Genomic DNA, 21,953 nt, shown 5'->3' with positions numbered 1-21,953 from the left:
CAGCTACACTCATAGCATATGGAAGTTCCTAGGCTAGGAATTGAATCTGAGCCACACAGATTTGGCAACGCTGGGTCCTTTTACCCTGCTGCGCTGGGCCGGGTATCGAACCCAAGCCAAGCCACCGCAGTTGTATCCTTGACACACTGTGCCACAGCGGGAACTCGAGAGATAGACCTCTTAATGCTGAAATTTTGAAGTTCGATTCTTGCATACCAGGCTTGACATTTGGGTGGTTTTGCTGATTGAACTTCGCCTTTGACTAAAATCTTTCTCTCATTTTAAGACAGAACAAGTTTTTAACAACAAAAATTTCTTTTTAAAGAAAGGGAAATTTAATTCAGATATTATAGAAGTTTTCTTTTTAATGTTAAGACAATCAAAAAGGTTAATGTGATAGAAATGTGTTTCACTTTGGTGGTGTTGCCACCATTGAAGCAAGGGTGTATGATAGTGAATTATTTTTTGTGAATAGTAAATTACTGCCTAGTCCCTTTAAGCAAAGACCGTTGTGATCTCCCCAGGAAGGCTAGTTGCTAAACTGAAATAACACCCCCCAGCATCTTAGCAGGGTCACTTAGAAATCATTTTTTGATGCTTGAATCCCTACTGTAGTCCTCTAACCTGCCCTAGCCTCCCTGGCCAGTACATCGATTTAGAAACCTTTAGAGATCAGAACATACGGTTAAAGTGACTCTAGGACAAGGGCACTCTTATTGTGGAGAATAGCAATTTTTTGTGTGTGGCCAGGTAAAAACATTTCTTGGATATAAAGGATAAGTTTCTCAGGTTCATGCTATCTGATAGGGCAGTCCATTAAAGAATATTACCAATTACGACTCAGCCATAAAAAAGAACAACATAATGCCGTTTGCAGCAACATGGACGGAACTAGAGACTCTCATCCTGAGTGAAATAAGTCAGAAAGAGAAAGACAAATACCATATGATATCACTTACATCTGGAATCTAATATGAGGCACAAATGAAGCTCTCCACAGAAAAGAAAATCATGGATTTGGAGAATAGACTTGTGGTTGCCTGGGGGGAGGGGGAGGGAGTGGGAAGGATGGGGAGCCTGGGGTTAATGGATGCAAACTATTGCTCTTGGAATGGATTTACTGTGAGATCCTGCTGTGTAGCACTGAGAACTATGTCTGAATACTTACATCACAATACAGCAATGGGAGGAAAAAGTATGTATACGTGTATGTGTAACTTGGTCCCCATGCTGTGCAGTGGGAAAAATAAATAAATTAAAAAAAAAAAACCCAAAAAGAATATTATCAAGGCGTTGTTCAGTGTGACATGTACGTGAAATTTTAGGGCGGGGATTTTAACAATTTTAAATTGGATGGACTGAGGGTTTGGGAATGGCGAAGACACACTTTTGTGTATGCAATGGGTGATCCCTGGGATCTGCTGTATGTGGCACAAGGAGCTCTACTCGGAACTGTGTCATAATTACACGTATGGGAATGGATATGTGTATGTGTGTGGCTGAATCACTTTGCTATATAGCAGATATTAACACAGCACTGAAAATCAAAATTAAAGAAAAATAAATACAATTTTTAAGGAGTTCCCTGGTGCCCTATTGATTAAGGATCTGGCGTTGTCACTGTGTCTCAGGCCACTGCTGTGGCACAGATTCAGTCCCTGGCCTGGGAACTTTGTATGTCACAGGTGTGGCCCCCCAAAAAAATATATGTAAGCGTAAAAAAGTTTTAATGTAAAAAATTTTCTTATCATGGAATCCAATATTTGGACCCCGTAACCTCCAAAAGATAAAATGAGATGTCCTAGATTTTTCTGGATTAGACCTGATTTCAGATTTTCTGTCTTGAATGATCCTCTCCAGGTAATAGGTTTTAAGGGTTGGTAGGACCCAACAGGCCCCATTGAATACAGGCCCCCTCAGCCTGGGCCGGCCACAGCACATAGCCCTGACTCTCCTGAGAAAGGTACAGATGAAATCTGAACTTGCACCAGCTTTCACAAGCCTCCTGGTGTGTCCGTCTGTGTCCTCCCTGCCTCCCCGCTAGCCCTCTAGGCACTGCTGAAAATGAAAGCTCTCTGTTTGCTTCATTCTCCTCTAGTGTAAGGCTCCCAGCCTTAACCCACCCTCACCTCCTTATCTCAGTTTCTGTTCCTTCTCTGCTCTTGGACTCGGTTCCTTGTTCCTCCAGCTCTGCTTCAGGGCACCTGCCTAGTCTCAGAGCTGTGCTAAGTGTTCTTATCTCTTCTTTCATTGAAACCCAGCTCTCTGAAGGACTCTGTTTCTTTGATGGATCTTTGAAAGAAAGATGGTCCAACTGCTACAGAGAATTGTCCATTTGGGGTGTGGTGGCTGTTGCCTCACCATTTCTTTACATCCGAAAACCCTTCTTGAAGCTCATGTGTTAAATCAGCAGACATTTAATATGTTAGGTGCTTGGACATACAGTTATCTTATTTCAGTCCCATTACAACTCTCAAGCAATAGAATTATCTTTTTAAGGAAAAATGAAGACCCAAGGAATAAATGACAGTAAGTAGCAAAGCTGGAATTTGAACGCACTGTCCTGTGCTGCTTTTCAGCAGGGCCAAATGCTGCAGGTAGGTCAGGTGAGAGGGAATGAAGCATGTCTATTGGATTTGTCAGCTTGGTCATCGGTGACCAAGTGCAGCTTCAGTACAGCGATGGAGCAAAGGCAGGTTGAAGTGGTTTGAAAGTGAATGGGAAGTGGAAGAGTTGACTATTATTTTTAAAAATGTGGCTGAAATGGGAACGGGAAGAGAGTTGATAGCCGGATTGTGGGAGGGTTTGTTGTTTTGTTTTAGCTGCTGGAGACAGTTTATGGGAGAAGGAACGGATAGAGAAAGGAGCATTTGGAAGTGTAAGCGAAAGATTGGGAGTGTGATGTGGTTGAAAAGTAATAACTAACATCGAAGGGCAGGAGGGCCTGTCTGTCTGATTGAGGATGGAATAGGCAAGGATGCTGCGAGTTCTGTCTGGTGTCTCAGTGTTTTCTGAAATAACAAAGGCTGAAATAATAGAATCCCACTGGTCTTTTTTGAACTGTTAACAGACCGGTTGCTGTAGGTGCTTCACAGACATGCTGTCTTAGACCTCTGCTGATTCTCTGTCGTAGAGGTTCGATAGCCCCATCTTACAGGCAAGAGAACACACCCAGACAGGTTAAATCACTTGCCAGGGAGGGGCATAACCACTAAGCATGTTCACGAAGTCCCAAGATGCACATTCTGTTCTGCATAAGCTGCTGTGTCTGCCGAGAGAGGTGGGCTAGGTCCATGTGGTGGTTCCTCTCGTCGTGGTCTTACTTCTCAGGTGCATCCCCCTACTTCTGTGGTCTCTGTGAAGAGCCCCTGTTCCTTCCCTTCCCGGTTGCTCTTCCATATCGTGAGTCATCAAAGAGTGGAGCAGCCTTCCCCCCCCCCCCCATCTCACGTTCTGTCACCACTCTGGGTGACTTCTCCATGTGTTTGGGAATGTGAATTTCCATTTCATTTGGGCCCCCCTTTTGTGGTTATGCTTTAGAAATTATCCTGTGGCAAAATTCTGTTCCCTCTCTGAAGCCTTAAATTCAAACATTATCCCTCATTTTCTTAATAAGACTCCTCTTAGGCCCTTGGCAACCCTCTGGTTGCTCATCCTCCTTTTTGGTTGGCCTATCAACCCCATCTTCACTTTCCTAGATTTTTTGCTTCCCTGAATTCCACTGCTGACTTGTAGGGATGTCTTGGCTTTCTGACTTGTCCTGCAGCCTTCTCCCCTGCTGCACCAATCCTAGACCCGTACAGTATCTGACTTCCCCCCAAGTTTGCTGAGTGCCATCGAAATGTAAAAACATGTACAACAGTGTGGTTTTGCCATTAATATTTACCCAAACTTAGTTGTGCCTTCAAGTCTACCACAGTGAGACAAATTAATTCTACGCCCTTAGGATAGTACTTCTGCTTTCTAGTCTATTCCTACGTATGTCAGGGATGGAGATGTGGCTTTAGACCATGCTGTTCATTTTAACATGTATTTGTCTATTTAGAAATTATGTTTATGTAGGCTCTCTTTAGGTCCTTTTAGTTCCTCTTGTAATTTTTGTCCTTTTTTTGACCAGGAACGGGATTTTCCAACAGAAACTGTTAAATTTGGTCCTGAACGCATGTATATTGATTGCTGGGTGAAAAAACGTACTTATGACACATTTAAGGAGATTCTTGGATCAGGGATGCAGTACCACTTGCAGGTGAGTCGGTGACATCTTTCTCTATGTTTGCTTTTTTGTTTGTTTGTTTGTTTGTTTGTTTTTTGGGCTGAGCTCATGGCATGCAGAAATTTCTGGGCCAGGGATTGAACCCAAGCCATAGCAGTGACAATCCAAATCTTTAAACTGCTAGGCCATCAGAGAACTCCTGTGTTTGCTAAGGGAGCAGTTTTGAATGTACCTCACTTAATTGGCTTTTGAAGCTTGAGTATACAGAAGATTTTCAGCTTAGTGATAATACAAAGTAGAAATTTTATTTTTGGAAATTAAATTGAGTAAATGTGAAACTGTCCTTCCTGTTTTGTGTTGTGTTAGGTTTGGTGGAGCATCTCTAAAGCTGTTGGAGCCCTATTGGTATCTTTGTTGGAAAGCAAATAGTTTGCTAGAGCTTTCTTGAATGTAAGGCATTGGAAAACAGTTTGGTTTTATGAGAAACCGAGGGAAAATATGTGACCTAAGTTCACATTTATAAACTTCACATAACTTGTCACGCAGATTTCACTTTATGTAGTTAAAAAAAAGAGCTGATTTTTAATACCGAGTCTTACTACATTTTTCTTTTAAGTCAAATGAATTCCTTCGCAATGTGTTTGAACTTGGACCCCCAGTGATGCTTGATGCTGCAACACTTAAAACAATGAAGATTTCTCGTTTCGAAAGGGTAGGTTTTGTTTTTGTTTTCAATAGAACTAAGTACATGGGAGAAAAGTAGAGCCAAAGTTTTGATTGTGCCAGGTGATAGGTTTTTAGCTTTGTGTGTGAGGTTTTAGTTCATGATGTTTCAGACAGAATAGCTACACCAAAAGCATAGAAACTACTGTATTTAGAATACGATGAGAAATTCTTTATCCATAATCCTATTATCATAGATCATAGAAGTTATTTTCCTTTTTCGTTTGCTTTTACTCCATGAAGTTTATATACTTAAGAACAAATATTTATACAATGCTTCTTTCATTTTTTGTTTTTTTTGTTTTTGTTTTTGTTTTTTTGCCATTTCTTGGGCCGCTCCCACGGCATATGGAGATTCCCAGGCTAGGGGTCTAATCAGAGCTGTAGCCTCCAGCCTGTGCCAGAGCCACAGCAACACAGGATCCAAGCCGTGTCTGCGACCTACAACACAGCTCACGGCAACACCGGATCCTTAACCCACTGAGCAAGGGCAGGGATCGAACCCGCAACCTCATGGTTCCTAGTCGGATTCGCTAACCACTGCGCCACGACGGGAACTCCAATGCTTCTTTCATATCAGATCACTGAGCCTAAATTTAGTAAGTTCCAGATTGATTTTATAAGTAGGGAAACATGTGCTCAGAGAGTTTGTAACATTAAATAGTGACTAATAGTATTTTCATTTAACATTTTGAAAATCCTTATATTTGTATTTTTTTTTTTTTACTGAGGAAAAATTCACATAATGTAAAATAAACTTTTAAAGTGTACTGGCATTTAGCCATTACCAGCCACTATCTAGTTTCTAAACATTTCTCAAAAGGAAACTCATGTCTATTAAGTATTCGCTTTTTACTCGACTCCCTCCTCCCCCCAGCGGCTGACAATCATGAGTGCGCCTTCTTTCTCTATGGGTTTTCCTGTTCTGGATATTTTGTATACACAGAACCACATAACATGACTCTTTGTGACTTTTTTTTTTTTTTTTTCTTGCACTTAGCGTAATGTTGCCAAGGTTGATCTGTGATACAGGCATGTATCCATACTTCACTCATTTTGGGGCTGAATAATACTCCACTGTGCAGCCACTCCACATGCTTATCCATTCATTAGATGGTGAACTTTTGGTGTTTGCACTTTCTGGCCCTTTTAAATAGTGCTGTGATAACAATACACATTTTTGCCTGTTTTCCAGTCTTGTAGGACTAGAGCTGTTTGGTTATGTGATTAATTCTGTGTTTACCTGTTTTCTATGGTGACTGTACCATATCACATTCCCACCAGCAGTAGAAGAGTTCAGATTTTGACATCCTTGCCAACACTTTCTTTGCTTTTATTTTTGTTTTAAGTTATAGGCATCTTGGTAGAAGTGAATTGTTTATTTATAGAATCTGGAACCATTTTGATGGCCACATAATTGACTGTTTAGTACTTTAAAACTGTTTTTAATAAATATTAATTTTTTGCCTACATTTTTTCTTTTAAATTTCTTGAAAGAAATCCCTGCATGGGACTAAGGGCTGGATTATGATTTTTTAAGATGATCTGTAGCCTGTCTTCCACTGATGAGGAAACCCTCAAAAAGTTTCTTAGCAGTTTAGTACAGATTATTTCACTGTGACAGGCCATGGCCATGATTTAAATGCAGGTTAATCTGAAAAAGGTACCTCACAACTGCCCCACCTGCATTAGGTGGTCATAGAAAAAGGACTCCCCTTACCATGGTGATTTGTTTGTCTCCTTTCAATTGCTGGAGTTTGGGAACAAAAATTACTTGTTTCATTTTTGTTTGTCTTAAGTTGAAGCTTAAAAGGGCCATGTGATTAGGACACTCTTAGATTTGTTGAAAGCATTTTTGACATTTGTATAAAACAGTTTGATATAGTTAATACATCAAGGTGCTGACCAGGGAAGTATCTAACAACTGAAATTAGGTTTTAAAAAAAACTGATCAGTTCACTCACTTACAGTCAGAGAGACTGTCCGAGGTCAGGGCAGCTGTGATTCAGGTGTGTAACGTGTAGTAACTGAATCCAGTACCCTAGTTATATGTGGAGCTCTTAGGATTTTCTCCGTAAAAGTGAGTTCCCCTGCCTCTCCAGCCCACCTGTGTTTCTCTTAATGAGCTCCCTGTGCAGTCTGAAGATGCCATTGCAGTCAGAACCCATGTCTTAATGATGCAATGGTAGCAATAAAAGTTGTCCTTAAAAAAAATTTGCCAAATTACCTTCCAAAGTTATTCTGTGACTTTAAATTGTTTTCAGCAGTGACGCGTAGCTATTGCATGTACCTATTTGACAGCATTGGGTTTCATAATTTTGAAAATTTGTTAGTTTGAATGAGACCTAATTTCTTCCTTATTTTAATTAACAGCAAAATTGAATATTTTGTTTACATTAATTCATGATTTGTCTTTTCCTTGATCAAATTTAATGTTGATACACTTTTTAAAACTTTTTTTCCTGGAGTTTTCTTGGTATTTTTACATATTTGATTATAGTTTTCTTTAAACAAAGTAGCCATGAACTTTTATGTGTTAATTTTTCCCTTCATTCTTTGTGTGTGTTTTATAAATGTTAAAAATATTTACAGGGCCAAATTAGTTCATTTCTCCTTTGTGATTTTTTAATTTACCCTTTTTTTTTTTTTTTTACTTATTATAAGAATATCTTAAGCTTTAGTAGCTCACATGTATTTGCCTTTTCCTCTTTGCAGCATTTATACAATTCTGCAGCCTTCAAAGCTCGAACAAAAGCTCGAAGCAAATGTCGAGATAAAAGAGCAGATGTTGGAGAATTCTTCTAGATTTTTAGCATTTGAAGACCTGTAAACACCCCCCTCCCCTTTTTGTAATTTCTAATGTATTTACTCTAGAGACAGTTTTTATCTTGGGCCAACAGCTTTTGTAGTAGGGGTTATATTTAATGTATAGTATTGCAAATGGTGAGTTCTGATTATTGAATATTCTGTATATATAATCAGTAAACTTGAATGAAGTGTTTGTAATGTTTGGTCATTTTCTATTTATGAAGAGAGCGAAAATATGGTATTTCACTTGATTTCATGACAAAAAACTATTAGCCAAGGTTAAACTTCTTATGGTGTGGTTGTCAGAAAAATTGATTAGAATGGTATAGATAACTTAAGATCTTAGCCAAATGAGTTCCAGATATAATTTTGGGAGCTAGTTCTTCTGGAAAAGCTGCTGTTATTTTCAGTTTTAAATGGAACCTAATAATTTTGTCACTGGGATCATCAAAGGGAATTATATCATGAGGCCTTTCAGTCCATCTGTTGGGAGTTAGGATGAACTAGTATCTGCCAGAAAGGTTGCTGACCTTGACCTCTGAGGGCACTAACACTAACTTCACTTGCTGTGTAAGACCTTGTGCTCTTTTTTTTGAAATAAAGATCTTTTCACACCGAAAGTGCTTCTTTTCTAATAGAAGAAACATTTATGGGTTGAGGTTCAGAGTTCACAATGACCAAGTCGGGTAGGGAGAGCCTGAAACAACTTACTCTGTATATTCGGAAACATGAAAATAAATGAAGAGATATAGCAATATATTATTGGCATTCCAACTACTTTTAAAACTGTTGCTGTTTGTTCCCCCAATGTGGTGATCGTTTTTTTACAATTTGTAAGCATTTTGACAGTGCATTAGGATTTTGTTACTGTTATACGTTATGTTAAGACTATATTGCACAAATCTATCTGCAGTTTAGAATTTATAAGGTTTATTTATATTGGTGCACAAAGCAGAAGGGGGCTGTGGAGGCATATAAATAAGGACCAAAATCAATGGAGGTATTTTTTCTAAGCTACTGGGAGGTCTGATGTGCCCCTTAATTGGAAATCACTGACTGGCCTTTGGAGTCGCTGCTGCTGCTAGGAGGATAAGTTCCATCTCTCATACAGTGCCTTGAAAAACCGACCTGGAATCTTGAACTTGGGGTTGCATGTTAGTCACCTCTTTATATTCCAAATAGGTTAGAACTATAGAGAAGAGATTTCAAGCAGTATTTTTTCCTACACTTTCAACTTCATATATGTGTGTTTTAAAATAATAATCTTTATAAAAGTAACATACATAGTTTAGTAGTATTTCAAAGCTTATAAGGAAGGTAGCCCCTGCTCCATCCTTTCTCATTTATTTCTCAGGAGGCATTTCATTTCCGCCTTTAGGTTTTTCCTAGCACCTTGGTTTCAGATTTCTAAGTAATATGTTTATACAGTTATTTATTTATTTGCTAACTGAAGAGAAGTTCCCATCATGCAGCGGAAACAATCTGACTAGGAACCATGAGATTTCGGGTTCGATCCCTGGCGTCGCCCAGTGGGTTAAGGATCTGGCGTTGCCGTGAGCTGTGGTGTAGGTCACAGATGCGGCTCAGATCTGGCGTTGCTGTGGCTGTGGTGTAGGCTGGCAGCTAGAGCGTTGATTCGACCCCTAGCCTGGGGAGCTCCATATGCCGCAGGTGTGGCCCTAAAAAGATTTCTCCTCCCAATTTTTTTTTTGTTGTTAAATCACCATCCATGTTTGCATTATAGTGAGCCTATTTCTGTTCATTTCTGAATCAGAATTTTTTGTTTGTTTTTGCTTTTATTTTTTAGGGCTGCAGGTGTGGCGGTACCACAGCTCAGGGCACCACTGGATCCTTGACCCTCTGAGGGAGGCCAGGGATGGAACCCACATCCTCCCGAATACTAACTATCAGATTCGTTTCTGCTGTGCCACCGTGGGAACTCCCACACACAGGACATCTTGTCTTGCTTTTACATAACTAATTCTTCCCCAGCAGTCCCACATACATTTGTAAAACTAATCTTGATCTATTTTCTACATGGTCAGGGCCCAACAGAATACTTGTGTCTTTTTTTCTCTCACATCTGAGTTCGCAGCTGTTTCCTGAGATTTCATCGTCCTGGAATTTGTTTTCTTCCCTCTTTGAGCTGGATTCCACATCTGCACCCTATGTCTTGGTGGTTGGATTACTTTCTTGTTAAAGTGGAACACTTCCTTCGGTTGACTTCTGGGCATGAGTGTGCGGGAGGTCAGTTATTTTGAAATTTCACATGCCTGACAGGTAAATTGTCTTGGGATATAACATTCTAGGTAGAACACCAAATTCAGAGTTGAAGGCAGCGCTCTGTTGTGATTAAAGTGTTGGTGATGTCTGATGCAATTTTCACTTCTAATGTGTTTTTGTTCTTTAAATCTCTGTCTACTATTCTAGACGTGTGGTTTACTGTGCTTTGGTGGACTGTGGCAATTGAAAATGTTAAGCTCCTGCCCTCCTCAGCCATACACATGACACATTTTCTTTGTTCTGGAACTCTGAGATCCTACAGCTGCTGGGTTGAGCCTCTGGCCTTATTTCTTATTTCTTTCTTTCTCTTTCTGGGAGATTTCTGTGACATGGCTTTCCAGTCTTTCTTTTGCTTTCTGTTTTTGGCTAACATGAAATTAACTGCCTGTATTTAGCTGTGTACGTTACCTCCATCCAGTTCCTAAGCCTGCCTGAGTTCTACAGCTTCTGTCCCCTCACTCATCAGTGATGGGTCTGCCAAGGCACATACCAACCACTCTCTTTGTGTTGAATACATTTGTTGACATCTTGCTCAGTATTGTTTCCTCCTATTTTCCTGAGGTTTTGTAATTTTTATTCTTTTTTATTCTTTTTTCTTTCTTTTTTTTCTTTGCTGCATATCGCAGCATGTAGATGTTCCTGGGCCAGGAATTGAACCTGTGCTGTAGCAGTGAACTGCTGCAGTGACAACAGTGGATCCTTAACCTGCTGTGCCTCAGGAGGACTCTCTCCTTATTTTGCCTTTTTACTGGAATTTTAGGGGGAAGAAGAGATAAGCAAGTGTTAATTTGTATGTTAAATGCCTTATTCCTCATGAAATTGTGGGGTAGTTGCTGGATAGGATAATGGAATTCAATGTGTTAAGAATGCTTGAATTTTCTTCAAAGTAAGTAAAATAGCATATGATAGACCAATTCATTCCCTGATTCTTGGTTAATCTTGGTGGGTTAAAGGACTTTAAAATGGTCCCTGCCTAGTAAGTTCTTGGTTTTGAGGTTCATGCATTAATTTTGAACCAACTGTCATCTTCGACTCAAGTCATTGACGATATATAGTTTAATTTCCTGGGAATGAGATATAATAATTGAAAGGAAAAGGCAGAAGTACTTTAGAATATCTCCGGATTGAATAATTCACGGGAGAATACCTATTTTCTTGTGACTCAAAACTTCTGGATGTGACCTTTCAGTTACATAATAGCTAAAAGGAGGCAGGTTATCTTGCTTTGCTCTGAAGTGGTTCTCCAGAAGTCTAAGTGGTCACACACCATAAAAAAAAAAACCTCACCTCCCTCACTGGTGTAAAATACGGCTGAATTCAGACTGGTGTGAAGAATTGTCGGGTTTCCATTTCCCACATCTTTGAGGGATTAATACATACTTCACAGGGTTGGAAGTTTACAGGAGAGAGAAAAACACATAGTGTTCAAACTGAGGCTATTATTTCTTCAAAAAATAGATGGTTTAAAACAGATCGGGTAGTTGGGAAATAAAAGCTGAGCATGATAATAACTAACAAGCATTTTCAGTTTTCAAGAAATTTGGCATAGATTTTAATGTGTCATGTGCTTCTGAGAGAACAGTTATTAGTTATATCATGCTTCTTCATGAAGTGGTTCTCTGGTATAGCTGAAGTTTTTTAGAAAAAAAAAATGACAGGCATTCCTTTTCCCCCAGAGTAGAATGAGGTCCATATTGAATACAAGTTGTAAAAGGAATTTTGGGGGCAAACATTCTCCAATTGACAACATGCAACATGTTTCAAGGGGTGAAAAATGTACATCTAGTCATGGCCATGGAGGGTAGGATTATAAAGGATTACAGACCAGTTCGCCACTTAACTCTTGGTGTCCTGCTGGAATAGTAAATGCCCTGCGATCTGCGGAGTGGGCTTGTGGGACTGCTGGTCTCCTGACTGTAGTTTCTCTTATGTCCACCAGAGGGCAGACTCCTTGGCATGTGTGTGTGAGAACCACGTTAAGAGGCAGGCATTCCGAAGAAAGGAGGATGCATAAAAACTCAGAGAATAAAGCTTTAAAGAAAGGTGAAGAGATAAAGTGCGTCCATCACTGGCAGTGGGGGCAGCGTGTCTGTAGCCATACGATCTCCCAGGCACAGTCCACTTTTGCAGCTACAGGAAGCTCTAGGAGTCCTCTGATCAGCCCTCATCCTGGTTCGGGTGTCACAACCTCATTCTGTCCTGATAACTCTCTGGTTGGTCTGGAGTCCTGGGCAGGTTAGTTGTCAGAGTGGCAGCTCCACCTGCTACCCGGTATTTATGTATGTGAGCTCATCATGGCAGAAGTGGGGAAAAGTGTCCGTTTACAAATCACATCAGCCAAATAAGGACATCAATCTCAATCTAGTAAGAATCTCATCAGTTACCAGTTGAATCAAGGCACGGTGGGTTTGTTTTTTTTTTTTTTTTTTTTCCCGTTTCTTTTTAAAGCATAGTTTCAGTAACATATTTACTAAAAACCTTAGGCATTATGGAAAAGTTACTATTTGGAATCTTATACTACTTGGCTAAGTTAACACTAAATATAGACCAACAGTTTCATGCTGGGGTTTATGGGCCTTATAGGAGCACCTGTGTGCTGAAGGAAGGCAAAGAACTATAGAATTTGTAAAAAGTTTTATTATAGCTGTTTCTGAATAATTTTTTCCTGGTAACCTAGCAGTTAAAGCTCACATTTTTGTAAGTAATTTGCATGTTATTGCCCTACTGAGACGGAATTATGATTCTTGAGGCTGGGGTGTTTTTCTGTCACATATGCTCTGTGCTTTTAACTTTAGATAGAAATGATTTAGACTTGATTTTAAAAATTACTTCCTGAATGTGAAGAGGCACTGACTGAAATGGAATTAAAGAACAAATTACCATGACTCACTCAATAAAGCTTCCTATTAGCTTTGAATTAAGCCCTATTATAACGATTCTGATTCTGTGGCAAGCAAGACTGGTGTAAGTTATTTCTGTAGTTTGATACCAAGCACCTAAGGGGGGAAAAAAAAAGAGAGCAAAGTGAATTTTCATAGATAACTATACTGGTCAGAATATTCATTTGTTGGCAGTCAAAAATTCATAAATGACAAAAGGAATCAGCTGTTAGCACTGATCTAACAGAAGAAAATGCAATTACTTATGTTTTTCAGCTCAAGGTATTAGAAAGGGTTCCCGGAAAAGGATGCTGCCTTGGTCCATCTTAATGAGCAAATCTGTACACAGCAGTGGAGAAGGAGAGTCAAGTTAGTGCGAGCAGAATTCAGTAACACCGGCTTCTCCAACACGGCTGGTTGTTCCCAGATGCCCTCATATGGAGATGCCAAAGATAGCAACAACTGGGCATCAAACAGCTGTGGGTCCAGGGTTCCAGGGCCATGTGATCTTGAATCCATTTGCTCACAGGGTCATTTGCAGGATCTTAGTGGCCATGAACCACACTCAGCTCATTTTTCTCTGCTGGCTCTTTTCCATTTGCCTGCTGCACTTAATTTCAAATGCATTTTGAAATAGCATCTATTTATGTTGTGACTTTACCCAAATGAAGAAATTTCCTTTTGGAGCTCACTCTAAGTTGTTATCTTAGCGCTCTTGAATTCGATGCTGCATTGAATCGCCTTTTGAGTTCGCGGCAAGGCCAGTGGTAACCTGGAGATTTTATTAGCTGTCCAGCTCTTAAGTCAGTTTTTTTGTGGCTGTAATTTTCTAGCTAGCCGTCCACTTTGTAATCCACGATTAAGCCTCCGTATGAAATTTAAGCAAGCGTAATTGCATTCCTGCAGGGGAAGGCAAGGCTCAAGGATGTCAAGTGAGAGATGCCAAAATGAACCATGTGTCAGCCACCAAGCCTAAAATAGAAGCCGTGTTTGGAACGATGATCCTCTGATGTGACACAACCGTTATGCCTCATCAAATGTTAGTGTTTGCGATGATAAAGTGTAAAGAGAAGACAAAATAGAAAACATTTCTCGAAGGATAGTTTAGAAATCTGTGACCATACATCAGTCAACACTTTGGGTTTTATCTGTAAGAGAATTTGATGGGTTTCTAAGGCCCCTCTGCTCTTCTTTTTATTTTAATCACTTAAAGTCAGTCCCTTAGGAATGCTCCCTGAAGTATATTTGGAATTAGGTAATATCAATGTCTGAAGTGCTTCAGTAGTATCTCATCAAAAATACTCAGGGGGTGATGTGTTCTTGTTAATTAAAATTTCTGAAGAACTGAAACACCCTTTAAAATTTTTTTTTTAACTTTGAAAAAAATTAACTAGTTCATTACTTTTTGAACTCACATTTTCTTAGGGTTCTGGAAGCATATTTTTTACACATGCTAGTAGGTTTTAGGTTTTACTGGGAAATTGCTGAGTTTCAAGATTTTATTTGTTTGTTTGTTTATTTATTGTCTTTTTAGGGCTGCACCCATGGCATATGGAAGTTCCCAGGCTAGGGGCTGAATGGGAACTGTAGCTGTCAGTCTACACCACAGCCACAGCAACTCGGGATCCCAGTCCTGATTTCGACCTATACCACAGCTCACTGCAACACTGGATCCTTAACCCACTGAACAAGACCCGGAATCGAACCTGCGTCCTCATGGATGCTAGTCAGATTCGTTAACTGCTTAGCCACAATGGGAACTCCTGAGTTTTAATATTTTAGAGTGCAGTTTAGTCTGTTTAGTAAATGGCTGATTTTTTTTTTTTCAGATCTTCTATAGGTGTTCTTATTTTTTTATTTCTGTATTTGGTTTCTCCTAACTCTGGTCATATTTCTGTTTATTCTGTAGCTGTGTATTAAAGGAAATTTTAAAAATGTTAAAGGAAGTAAATAAATAGTGTGTTGTCACATTAAAGGCAGGTATGAAGTTTATTACATTGCTTTTACTAAGATCTAGATATCACATGAGGCTCTTTACCTCAATTTTATTTGTCAGTGTACTATTAACTGCCTCCAATTCTTTTGGAAATAGGAAGATTTAAACCCTAAATAAAATATTTTATGTGTTCCACCTTAACATAAGTCACTGGCTTCTAGACCTTTATACTGCACAAAAGTACAGTTTTGTATTAAGGCCTCATCAGTTAGAATGGTTCTCAGTAATATTTTCTCCCCTCAGCATCTTTATGGCCACAGGCTGCCTCACTTAATTTTGTCTTTCTGGGTGTTTATGCATAGTCGTCTTGCACACAAGATTTGAGGCATCTCACTAGCGTATGAACAATGTGATAAAAGAGAAATATTGAAAAGTCAATTACAAAATTAAAAAAGAGACCCAAGGGAAATATAGGCAGAAGTGAGAAATCTGAGGAGGAAAGCACATATGCATGTAAGCAGAGTATTAAAGCATTAAAAATGGGCCTCACGGCAGACGCTGAGCTTCCTGGCAAGCAAAGCAAAAACAAGAGTTGCCCCCACAAGGGAGTATTTTCTTTTGGACAAGCAAAGCTTTTCTGGCCCTTCATTGGGAAGTAATTCGTGTGGGTGGTTCTTCAAGTGCCTGCCCAGCTTCCTGTGGACTGTGATCCTGGCCAAGTCCAGCTCCCCAGCCCAGCGTCCTGCGTTTAAGGTCCGCGTTTTCTTCCGGGGACAATGAATCGTTCTTCCCAGGACACCGGCTCTCGCGGCCTTCCTGAAGAAAGAAAGCTTTACGTTGTGGATTCCATAAATGACCTAAACAGACTAAACCTCTGTCCTGCCGGATCGCAGCATCTGTTCCGTACGTGAGCCCTCCCAGGCTTGGCGGCCCGTCCTGGCTTCTAGGCCACCTAAAAATAGCCACCGTCCAGCCAGACCTGTGGGCGTGGTGGGGGCTGGGTGGGCATTAGGACGGCTCCGCGTTAGAAATGCTGTTTCGTATTAGGCAATTTGTGCTTTTGTTTTCTGAATGCTTGCCAGGCTTATGGGCCTTCTTGGCTCGTGGCAAGATTTGAACTCTTGTCTGCAAAAGTCCCGAAAAGTCCCTGTGGCCTTTCTCCCCCTGGAAAGGGGTGGAGGCTGCCGAGATGGGCCCCCAGAGGCTCACTCATCCTCCTGGCTGCTTTCGTGCCTTCTAGTGACCACAGGCAGGTCACCTGTGGTGCCCGCTTTCCTAGAGAGGTCTTACTCGGAGCGGATTGCTGAGAAAATGTTCCACGCGTTTACCTGGTTTTTGAAAAAATCATTAACGTTTTTTGGGCAAAAGAGTCAACTTTTTTTTTTTTTTTTTTTTTTAATTCGCAGATTGCCCCAATTAAAGTATTAGAAAAAAGAGGGGGAGACTAAAATGAAAATCTGTTAAGTACCAAATAACTTAATGTGGGAGTTCCCTTGTGGCTTAGTGTTTAAAGATTTAGCATTGTCACTGCTGTGGCTCAAGTTTGATCTCTGGAATGCTTGCATGCTGTGGGTGTGCCTCCCGCCCCCCCAAAACCCAACAAACTATAAATGTATGTCTTGTCCCTTAAATATTACAAATGAGTTCCAAGATTATTAGAACCCCATCTTTTCTAGCTTCAGTGCTGACTTTCCAGCACAGGTGATAAATGCCCCCTTGGTGTTTGTTTCGCGAACACTCTTAAACTCTTACTCTCTCAATTTTATATCTATTATTCCCCTTCTAAATAATTTTTTTTTTTTTTTTGGTCTTTTTGTCTTTTCTAGGGCTGCACCAGAGGTATATGGAGGTTCCCAGGCTTGGGGTCCAATCAGAATTATAGCTGCCGGCCTACGCCACAGCCACAGCAACTCGGGATCCGAGCCGCGTCTGGGACCTACACTACAGGTCATGGCAACACTGAATCTTTAACCCACTGAGCGAGGCTGGGGATCAAACCTGCAACCTCATGGTTCCTAGTTGGATTCGTTAACCACTGAGCCATGATGGGAACTCCCTAAATCTTTTTTGAATTCTTGTTTTTCTCTTCATTTTGATTTGTTCAGACTTTCGCTTGTTTTCACTGCAGTCGGTCTCAATAAGCATAGGGGTTTGGGTGCTGGCCTGTGCCAAGGCTTTGATTAGGAAGCAAAGGCTGTGGAGGCTGTGACATAAGATGCCCCTGAAAAGTGTGGGACCTACACCACCCATCTGTCCATAAGCAAGTAGCAGAGGCTGTGGGCTGATATAAAGTAGGAGAGAATATGGAAGGTAATCCAGTTTCTGTATCTCTTTTTCAATTTAATTTGGGTATTATTAGGCAAATAGGTCTTACAAAATGGTGACCAAGTGCAGACAATTCATGGTTTGGGTGAACCGAACTGGTTTATACGCTTGGTTGCCTTCTCAGTTCAGCTGCACAACATTTAAGAAAACCTTGCTTTCCGAGCGTGTCCATCCTGAAAACAGTTTTAAGAAACCAAAGTATATCAGGGTATTTTGTTATTGTTATTTAAATGAATGTAGGCATTACAGGTTATTTTATTTCTTTTCTTTCCTTGGCTTCTGCATCTGCCGCATATGGAAGTTCCCACGCGAGGAGTCACATTGGAGCCGCAGTTGCTGGCCTACATCACAGCCACGGTCACGGCAGTGCTGGATCCATGACCCACTGAGCAAGGCCAGGGATCGAACCCACATCCTCATGGACACTCTGTCGGGTTCTTAACCTGCCAAGCCACAACAGCAACTCCCCATAATAGGTTATTTTTTTTAATAGGAAACAAAGTTTTCTGGGAGATATCTCAGTGCCTTCAGCATGTCACCTGGAGTAAGTGGCCCACAGCCAGCTTTGTGTAACTCCTGGATCATTTTGGGAAAAGGGCAATAGCACCTCCATCACCTTGACCTTTCTTTATCCCCCTCACCCACCTTCCAAAAGAACAATCCATGTCCTGCTACGTCAGTTGTTAACATGATCTGCAAAGAATTTTCCCAGTAAGGGTTAAGGAGACAACTGGACTCGGCTTGTTCTTTGAATACTAATAGAGAAGAGCATGAAAAATTCTCAAAGACCACCCGGCCCAAAGACATTCCTAAAACAAGTCTCTTTCTAGAGTGATCAGAGGGCAAAATGGACATATCTCTCACGCATGCCTCTAATGCTGGGGACTGTTCAGTTCCCTGTGAAGCTGTCTGCTGAGGAGTTTTTGTCTTTGTTGCTGTTTGTTTTTGCCTTAGCTCTGGAGGAGAAAATCCCAGCCGACAGCAGTAACTCAGGAAATGGAAGCCACGGGCTGTTTTTGGTGGGGCTGATAATTGTGCTGGTTGTCAGCCTGGCGCTGGTTTCCTTCGTGATATTCCTAATAGGTAAGTCCCTTGGAGATGTTTCTCATCACGGCCGTGCCCTTCGTAGCTGGTGTTTGACTTTGCTCCTGCAATAAGGCAAGGCTTCTTGGCATCAGGGCTCACACTGAAGGACAGGGGAGGGCCAACACACGCCCAGGATACCCTGCTGCTCTGGGACAGGTTGCAGACAAGCCCACAGTGCCAGAAGATCACAAATGGGGGCTTTAAACATTTTTGTTTTTCTTTTTAGGGCTGCACCTGTGGCATATGGAAGTTCCCAGGCCAGGAGTAAAATCGGAGCTGCAGCTTCCAGCCTATGCCACAGCCACGGCAACGCTGGATTCAAGCTGCATCCTTGACCGATGCCCTGGTAAGTGAGGCAATAAAAAGAAAAAGAAAAAAACAGAAAGGAGATATGAATAAAGAATGTCTTTTTATTGGACAATGACGTGGTGTCAAACACATTAAATTCTTTATCTTAAATCCGTACTCTTCCCTTCAAGGTAGTGTCTCCTATTTCTGATTGACTGATGAAAGACTAAAGCCCAGAGTGTTTAACTCTCCTTGTTGATCCATCTAAGCAGAGGCAGCACTGGGATTTGCACCCTGCCCTGCTTGCCTCCAGAGCTCCCCAGCACTCCACGGCCTGCGTTGAAGTCATACTAGAGGTTTCCTGGGGTTTCCAGATAGACTTTAGCCCAACTGAAGACCAGAATGGGCATAGGCATCTGTCAATGAACCTGGCCTGTGCTCATCTTCATCAAGGAAGCTTTTTTGCTCTTAATGGGATCTAGCAAGTTTGTATCATTTTAAACCAAGTGCAAGAACTTACATTTAGAGTTCCAACACTCTGGAATTTTTAGCCAGGAGAAACAGGGCTGTTTTATACTGATGACATTGATTAAGCCGTGGGGCTTTATATTTGTGTCATAGTCTCCGACCTAAAGAGGAGGAACGGACGGCAGGGAAAGATTACCACGAGGGCCTACCCGCTCCGGAAGCAGTTTCCAGGGGCCAAGCAGTATAGATATTAAGCATGTGGAATGTTCCTAAGTGTCGCCTTAGTTACGAAAAGGTTTCTATAGTTGAATGAGTTTGAGAATTGTTAGGTAAGGCTCAAGGTGTGTGTGTGGTGAAATCCCAAAAGGCAGGTCATTATATGATTTTTCTCTAACATTTCTGAACATGGAACCCTTTTCCTTTTTGGAATTTAATTTGGAACCAGCATGTTGGGGAACAGACTTCGTCCAACGTGGCTGTTCCTTCCTCCTCTGTTTGACTAACGTTGGCGGCTCCTTAGAGGGAAGAGGATGTCACCAGCTATGGATTTACTTGTTTCACACTGCTCTTCAGAAGCAACCGACACCTCTGCCTCAGTGTGTGGCCACGCTCAGTGAAGACCCTCCCCTCATGTCTTGGACTATAATTCATCCAACACAGTTTTCCAGACATGAGGTAGCAGCAGCTTCTGGGCAACAGTTTGTCCCAAGGCTGGAAGGTGAAGCTCTAACACTTCCACATTAGTTTTTAGCTAAACCCCATGGCATGTTTATAATCATCACTGGTTCCTGAAAGCTGTCTTGGAAAAAACTTGCCTAAAATAGAAATGATAAGAAGCCCAGAGGTTAAAACTGATTTTGTGCTGTCTTTCTTGGAAATTTGGACTCTGATAAGCAGACCTCAGAGTGTTCCATTCCCTGACTGACTTAATACCCAAAGGTTCTGTTTATTCTGGAAACATGATCTCTCTCCTCTCAGGGTGGTCTGAGGGAGATTATTATACATTCATCCTGGGCTGGTAATTTAGGACCAAGAGAGCTATGTCAAAATAGGCTGCAACTCAAAATATCTCACCTCCCAAATGAGGAGGGGGGAGGGAACCTTTTCTGAGAATGGGTCTCACAATGAGACGATGTAGCAGTCACTTCTCTGGGGATAATCACACGTGCTGGCACTTTCCTTTGGTTGCTCACAGCCACATCTTTCTCTGCCAAAATCTGTGCAGAGCTGCTGGAGCTAATCAAGTCTGGCACTAAGAAGTTGTAAAAATCACTCACTTGACGGGTAACTTCAGCAGTGTCTCTCCGCGGCTCCTGGGCTGCGTGGGCTGCTGGAGCAGGGGGTTTGCCAAGAAGGCCTCTAGCTCAGCCCAGCCTCTCCCCTCCCCCCCAGAGGGCTCTGCTGAGCACCCCGAGGGAACATGCTGGAAACGCGGGTAACACTGTGTTTTCATTTTAAAGTGCAAACTGGCAACAAGATGGAAGATGTGTCCAGAAGACTAGCAGCCGAGGGAAAGGACATCGATGATCTTAAGCAAATGAACAGCATAATTGTAAAGCGACTCAACCAACTGGACTTGGAACGGAACTAAGGAAATGGGCTTCCGAGAGCAACTGCGGCACGTGAGCTTCGCGCTGTACTGGGAGTTTACAGGGATGAGAACCGACTAAGGGCATTTCTGCAGGCAACTAAAGGCCAACCTCCTACCACAAGGATGGGAGCAACGCCGAGGCAAGCGGGGTGGGGTGGGGACAGCTGCCTGAAAGGGGCTGAGGCTCGTTTTGCGTTAAGGTCCTTGGGCTTTCATGGGGATAAGGGTGGCTGGCGCCGAGGAGAACCAACAGTAAGAAAGAAGGGCACTCTGGCTCTGTACTTACAGCTTCTTTTACACACGGAGCTTTGTCACCAGAATAAGTTCACTGTGGCCAGTGGACGTCATGGCACCTCATGTACCCTTATGAACTTCCACAGAAGCCTAAGGAATACACTGAATTTTTTGTGTTCAAAGGAATCAGGCGATAACTCTTTTCAATAAAAGAGGTTCTGCTCGAGTGATTAAAGTTTGATTCACTTCCTCAAGGACAGGGAGAGGGCCGACTCCGAACTAGTTGCCTACTGGTATTTGTTAATAGTAGTTTCGTGTGTATGGTGGGGTGCAGGTCAAAAGAGAGCCCGATTTTTCAGCTCATGTTTAATGAGCAGCTTCTTTGTGCAAACAACCATATTCTAGAGGAGCTTACATTCAAGTGGGGAACACAGGAGATGTATAGTTGTATATAGATATATAAACTTCTTGACTTTGTTTCTTACGGGGAAAGATCCTTCAGTACTCTGCTGATTAATTGTGAAGAACTTAAGTCTAAATTGTGTCTAGGAGTTCCCGTCGTGGCACAGTCGTGGCACAGTGGTTAACGAACCCGACTAGGATCCATGAGGATGCAGGTTCGATCCCTGGCCTCGCTCAGTGGGTTAAGGATCCAGCGTTGCTGTGAGCTGTGATGTAGGTTGCAGATGCAGCTCTGATCCCATGTGGCTGTGGCGTAGGCCGGCAGCTCTAGCTCGGATTCGACCCTTAGCCTGGGAACCTCCATATGCCGCAGGTTCAGCCCTAAAAAGCAATAAAATAAAATAAAATAAAATAAAATAAATTGTGTCTAGACTTTACTAAACTACAGTGGGAAACTGTCTATTTGGAGTGTTTCAAACCTGCCTTGTTTCACCCCAAAAGTAAGGCACACCTTTTAGATATGGTATAATATAAAAATGAGGATGAGTCTTGGAAAATCTTTTATTTAAGATAAATATACTGTGTAGGTCTACTGTGTGAAGTCATTGAAAAGCTATCATTTGGGGTTTATCAAAAACATTTGGGTTTATTCCAAAATTACACACACATATACAAACACATTATGTAACACTCAATAGCTAATAAAATAAACACATT

General features: G+C 41.5%; 2 protein-coding genes across 5 annotated transcripts in view; both read left to right on the top strand.

The window, feature by feature from the left end:
• Positions 1-8,364, top strand: part of IFRD1 (interferon related developmental regulator 1) — a 50,424-nt gene extending 42,060 nt beyond the window's left edge. For 3 of the 4 annotated variants that reach the window (XM_013985699.3, XM_085004852.1, XM_005673237.4), the window contains exons 10-12: positions 4,118-4,246; positions 4,830-4,925; positions 7,652-8,364. In XM_013985699.3, coding sequence (XP_013841153.2) covers positions 4,118-4,246; positions 4,830-4,925; positions 7,652-7,741 — 315 coding nt within the window. In that variant the 3' untranslated portion in view covers positions 7,742-8,364. 4 annotated transcript variants of the gene reach the window in all.
• A 7,183-nt stretch (positions 8,365-15,547) lies between these two features.
• Positions 15,548-21,064, top strand: LSMEM1 (leucine rich single-pass membrane protein 1). The gene is made up of 3 exons (XM_003134769.6): positions 15,548-15,745; positions 18,122-18,250; positions 20,470-21,064. Exons 1-3 carry the CDS (start codon positions 15,619-15,621, stop codon positions 20,598-20,600), a joined length of 387 nt encoding a protein of 128 aa, XP_003134817.2. The 5' UTR covers positions 15,548-15,618; the 3' UTR covers positions 20,601-21,064.
• The last annotated feature ends 889 nt before the right edge of the window (positions 21,065-21,953 follow it).

The sequence above is a fragment of the Sus scrofa genome, chromosome 18 (assembly GCF_054392235.1).
Source record: "Sus scrofa isolate SSC_HxYL_T2T_F1_AM1 chromosome 18, Sscrofa_HxYL_maternal_Yorkshire_Landrace_v2.0, whole genome shotgun sequence".
Taxonomy (NCBI): Eukaryota; Metazoa; Chordata; class Mammalia; order Artiodactyla; family Suidae; genus Sus; species Sus scrofa.
This window is presented reverse-complemented; position numbering and strand designations above follow the sequence as displayed.

Coding starts and splice junctions, on each gene's coding strand:
- LSMEM1 (XM_003134769.6), top strand. CDS start 15,619: ATGAATCGTTCTTCCCAGGACACCGGCTCTCGCGGCCTTCCTGAAGAA. Junction 15,746..18,121: donor CGGATCGCAGCATCTGTTCC/GTACGTGAGCCC, acceptor TTTTTGCCTTAG/CTCTGGAGGAGAAAATCCCA. Junction 18,251..20,469: donor CTTCGTGATATTCCTAATAG/GTAAGTCCCTTG, acceptor TTCATTTTAAAG/TGCAAACTGGCAACAAGATG.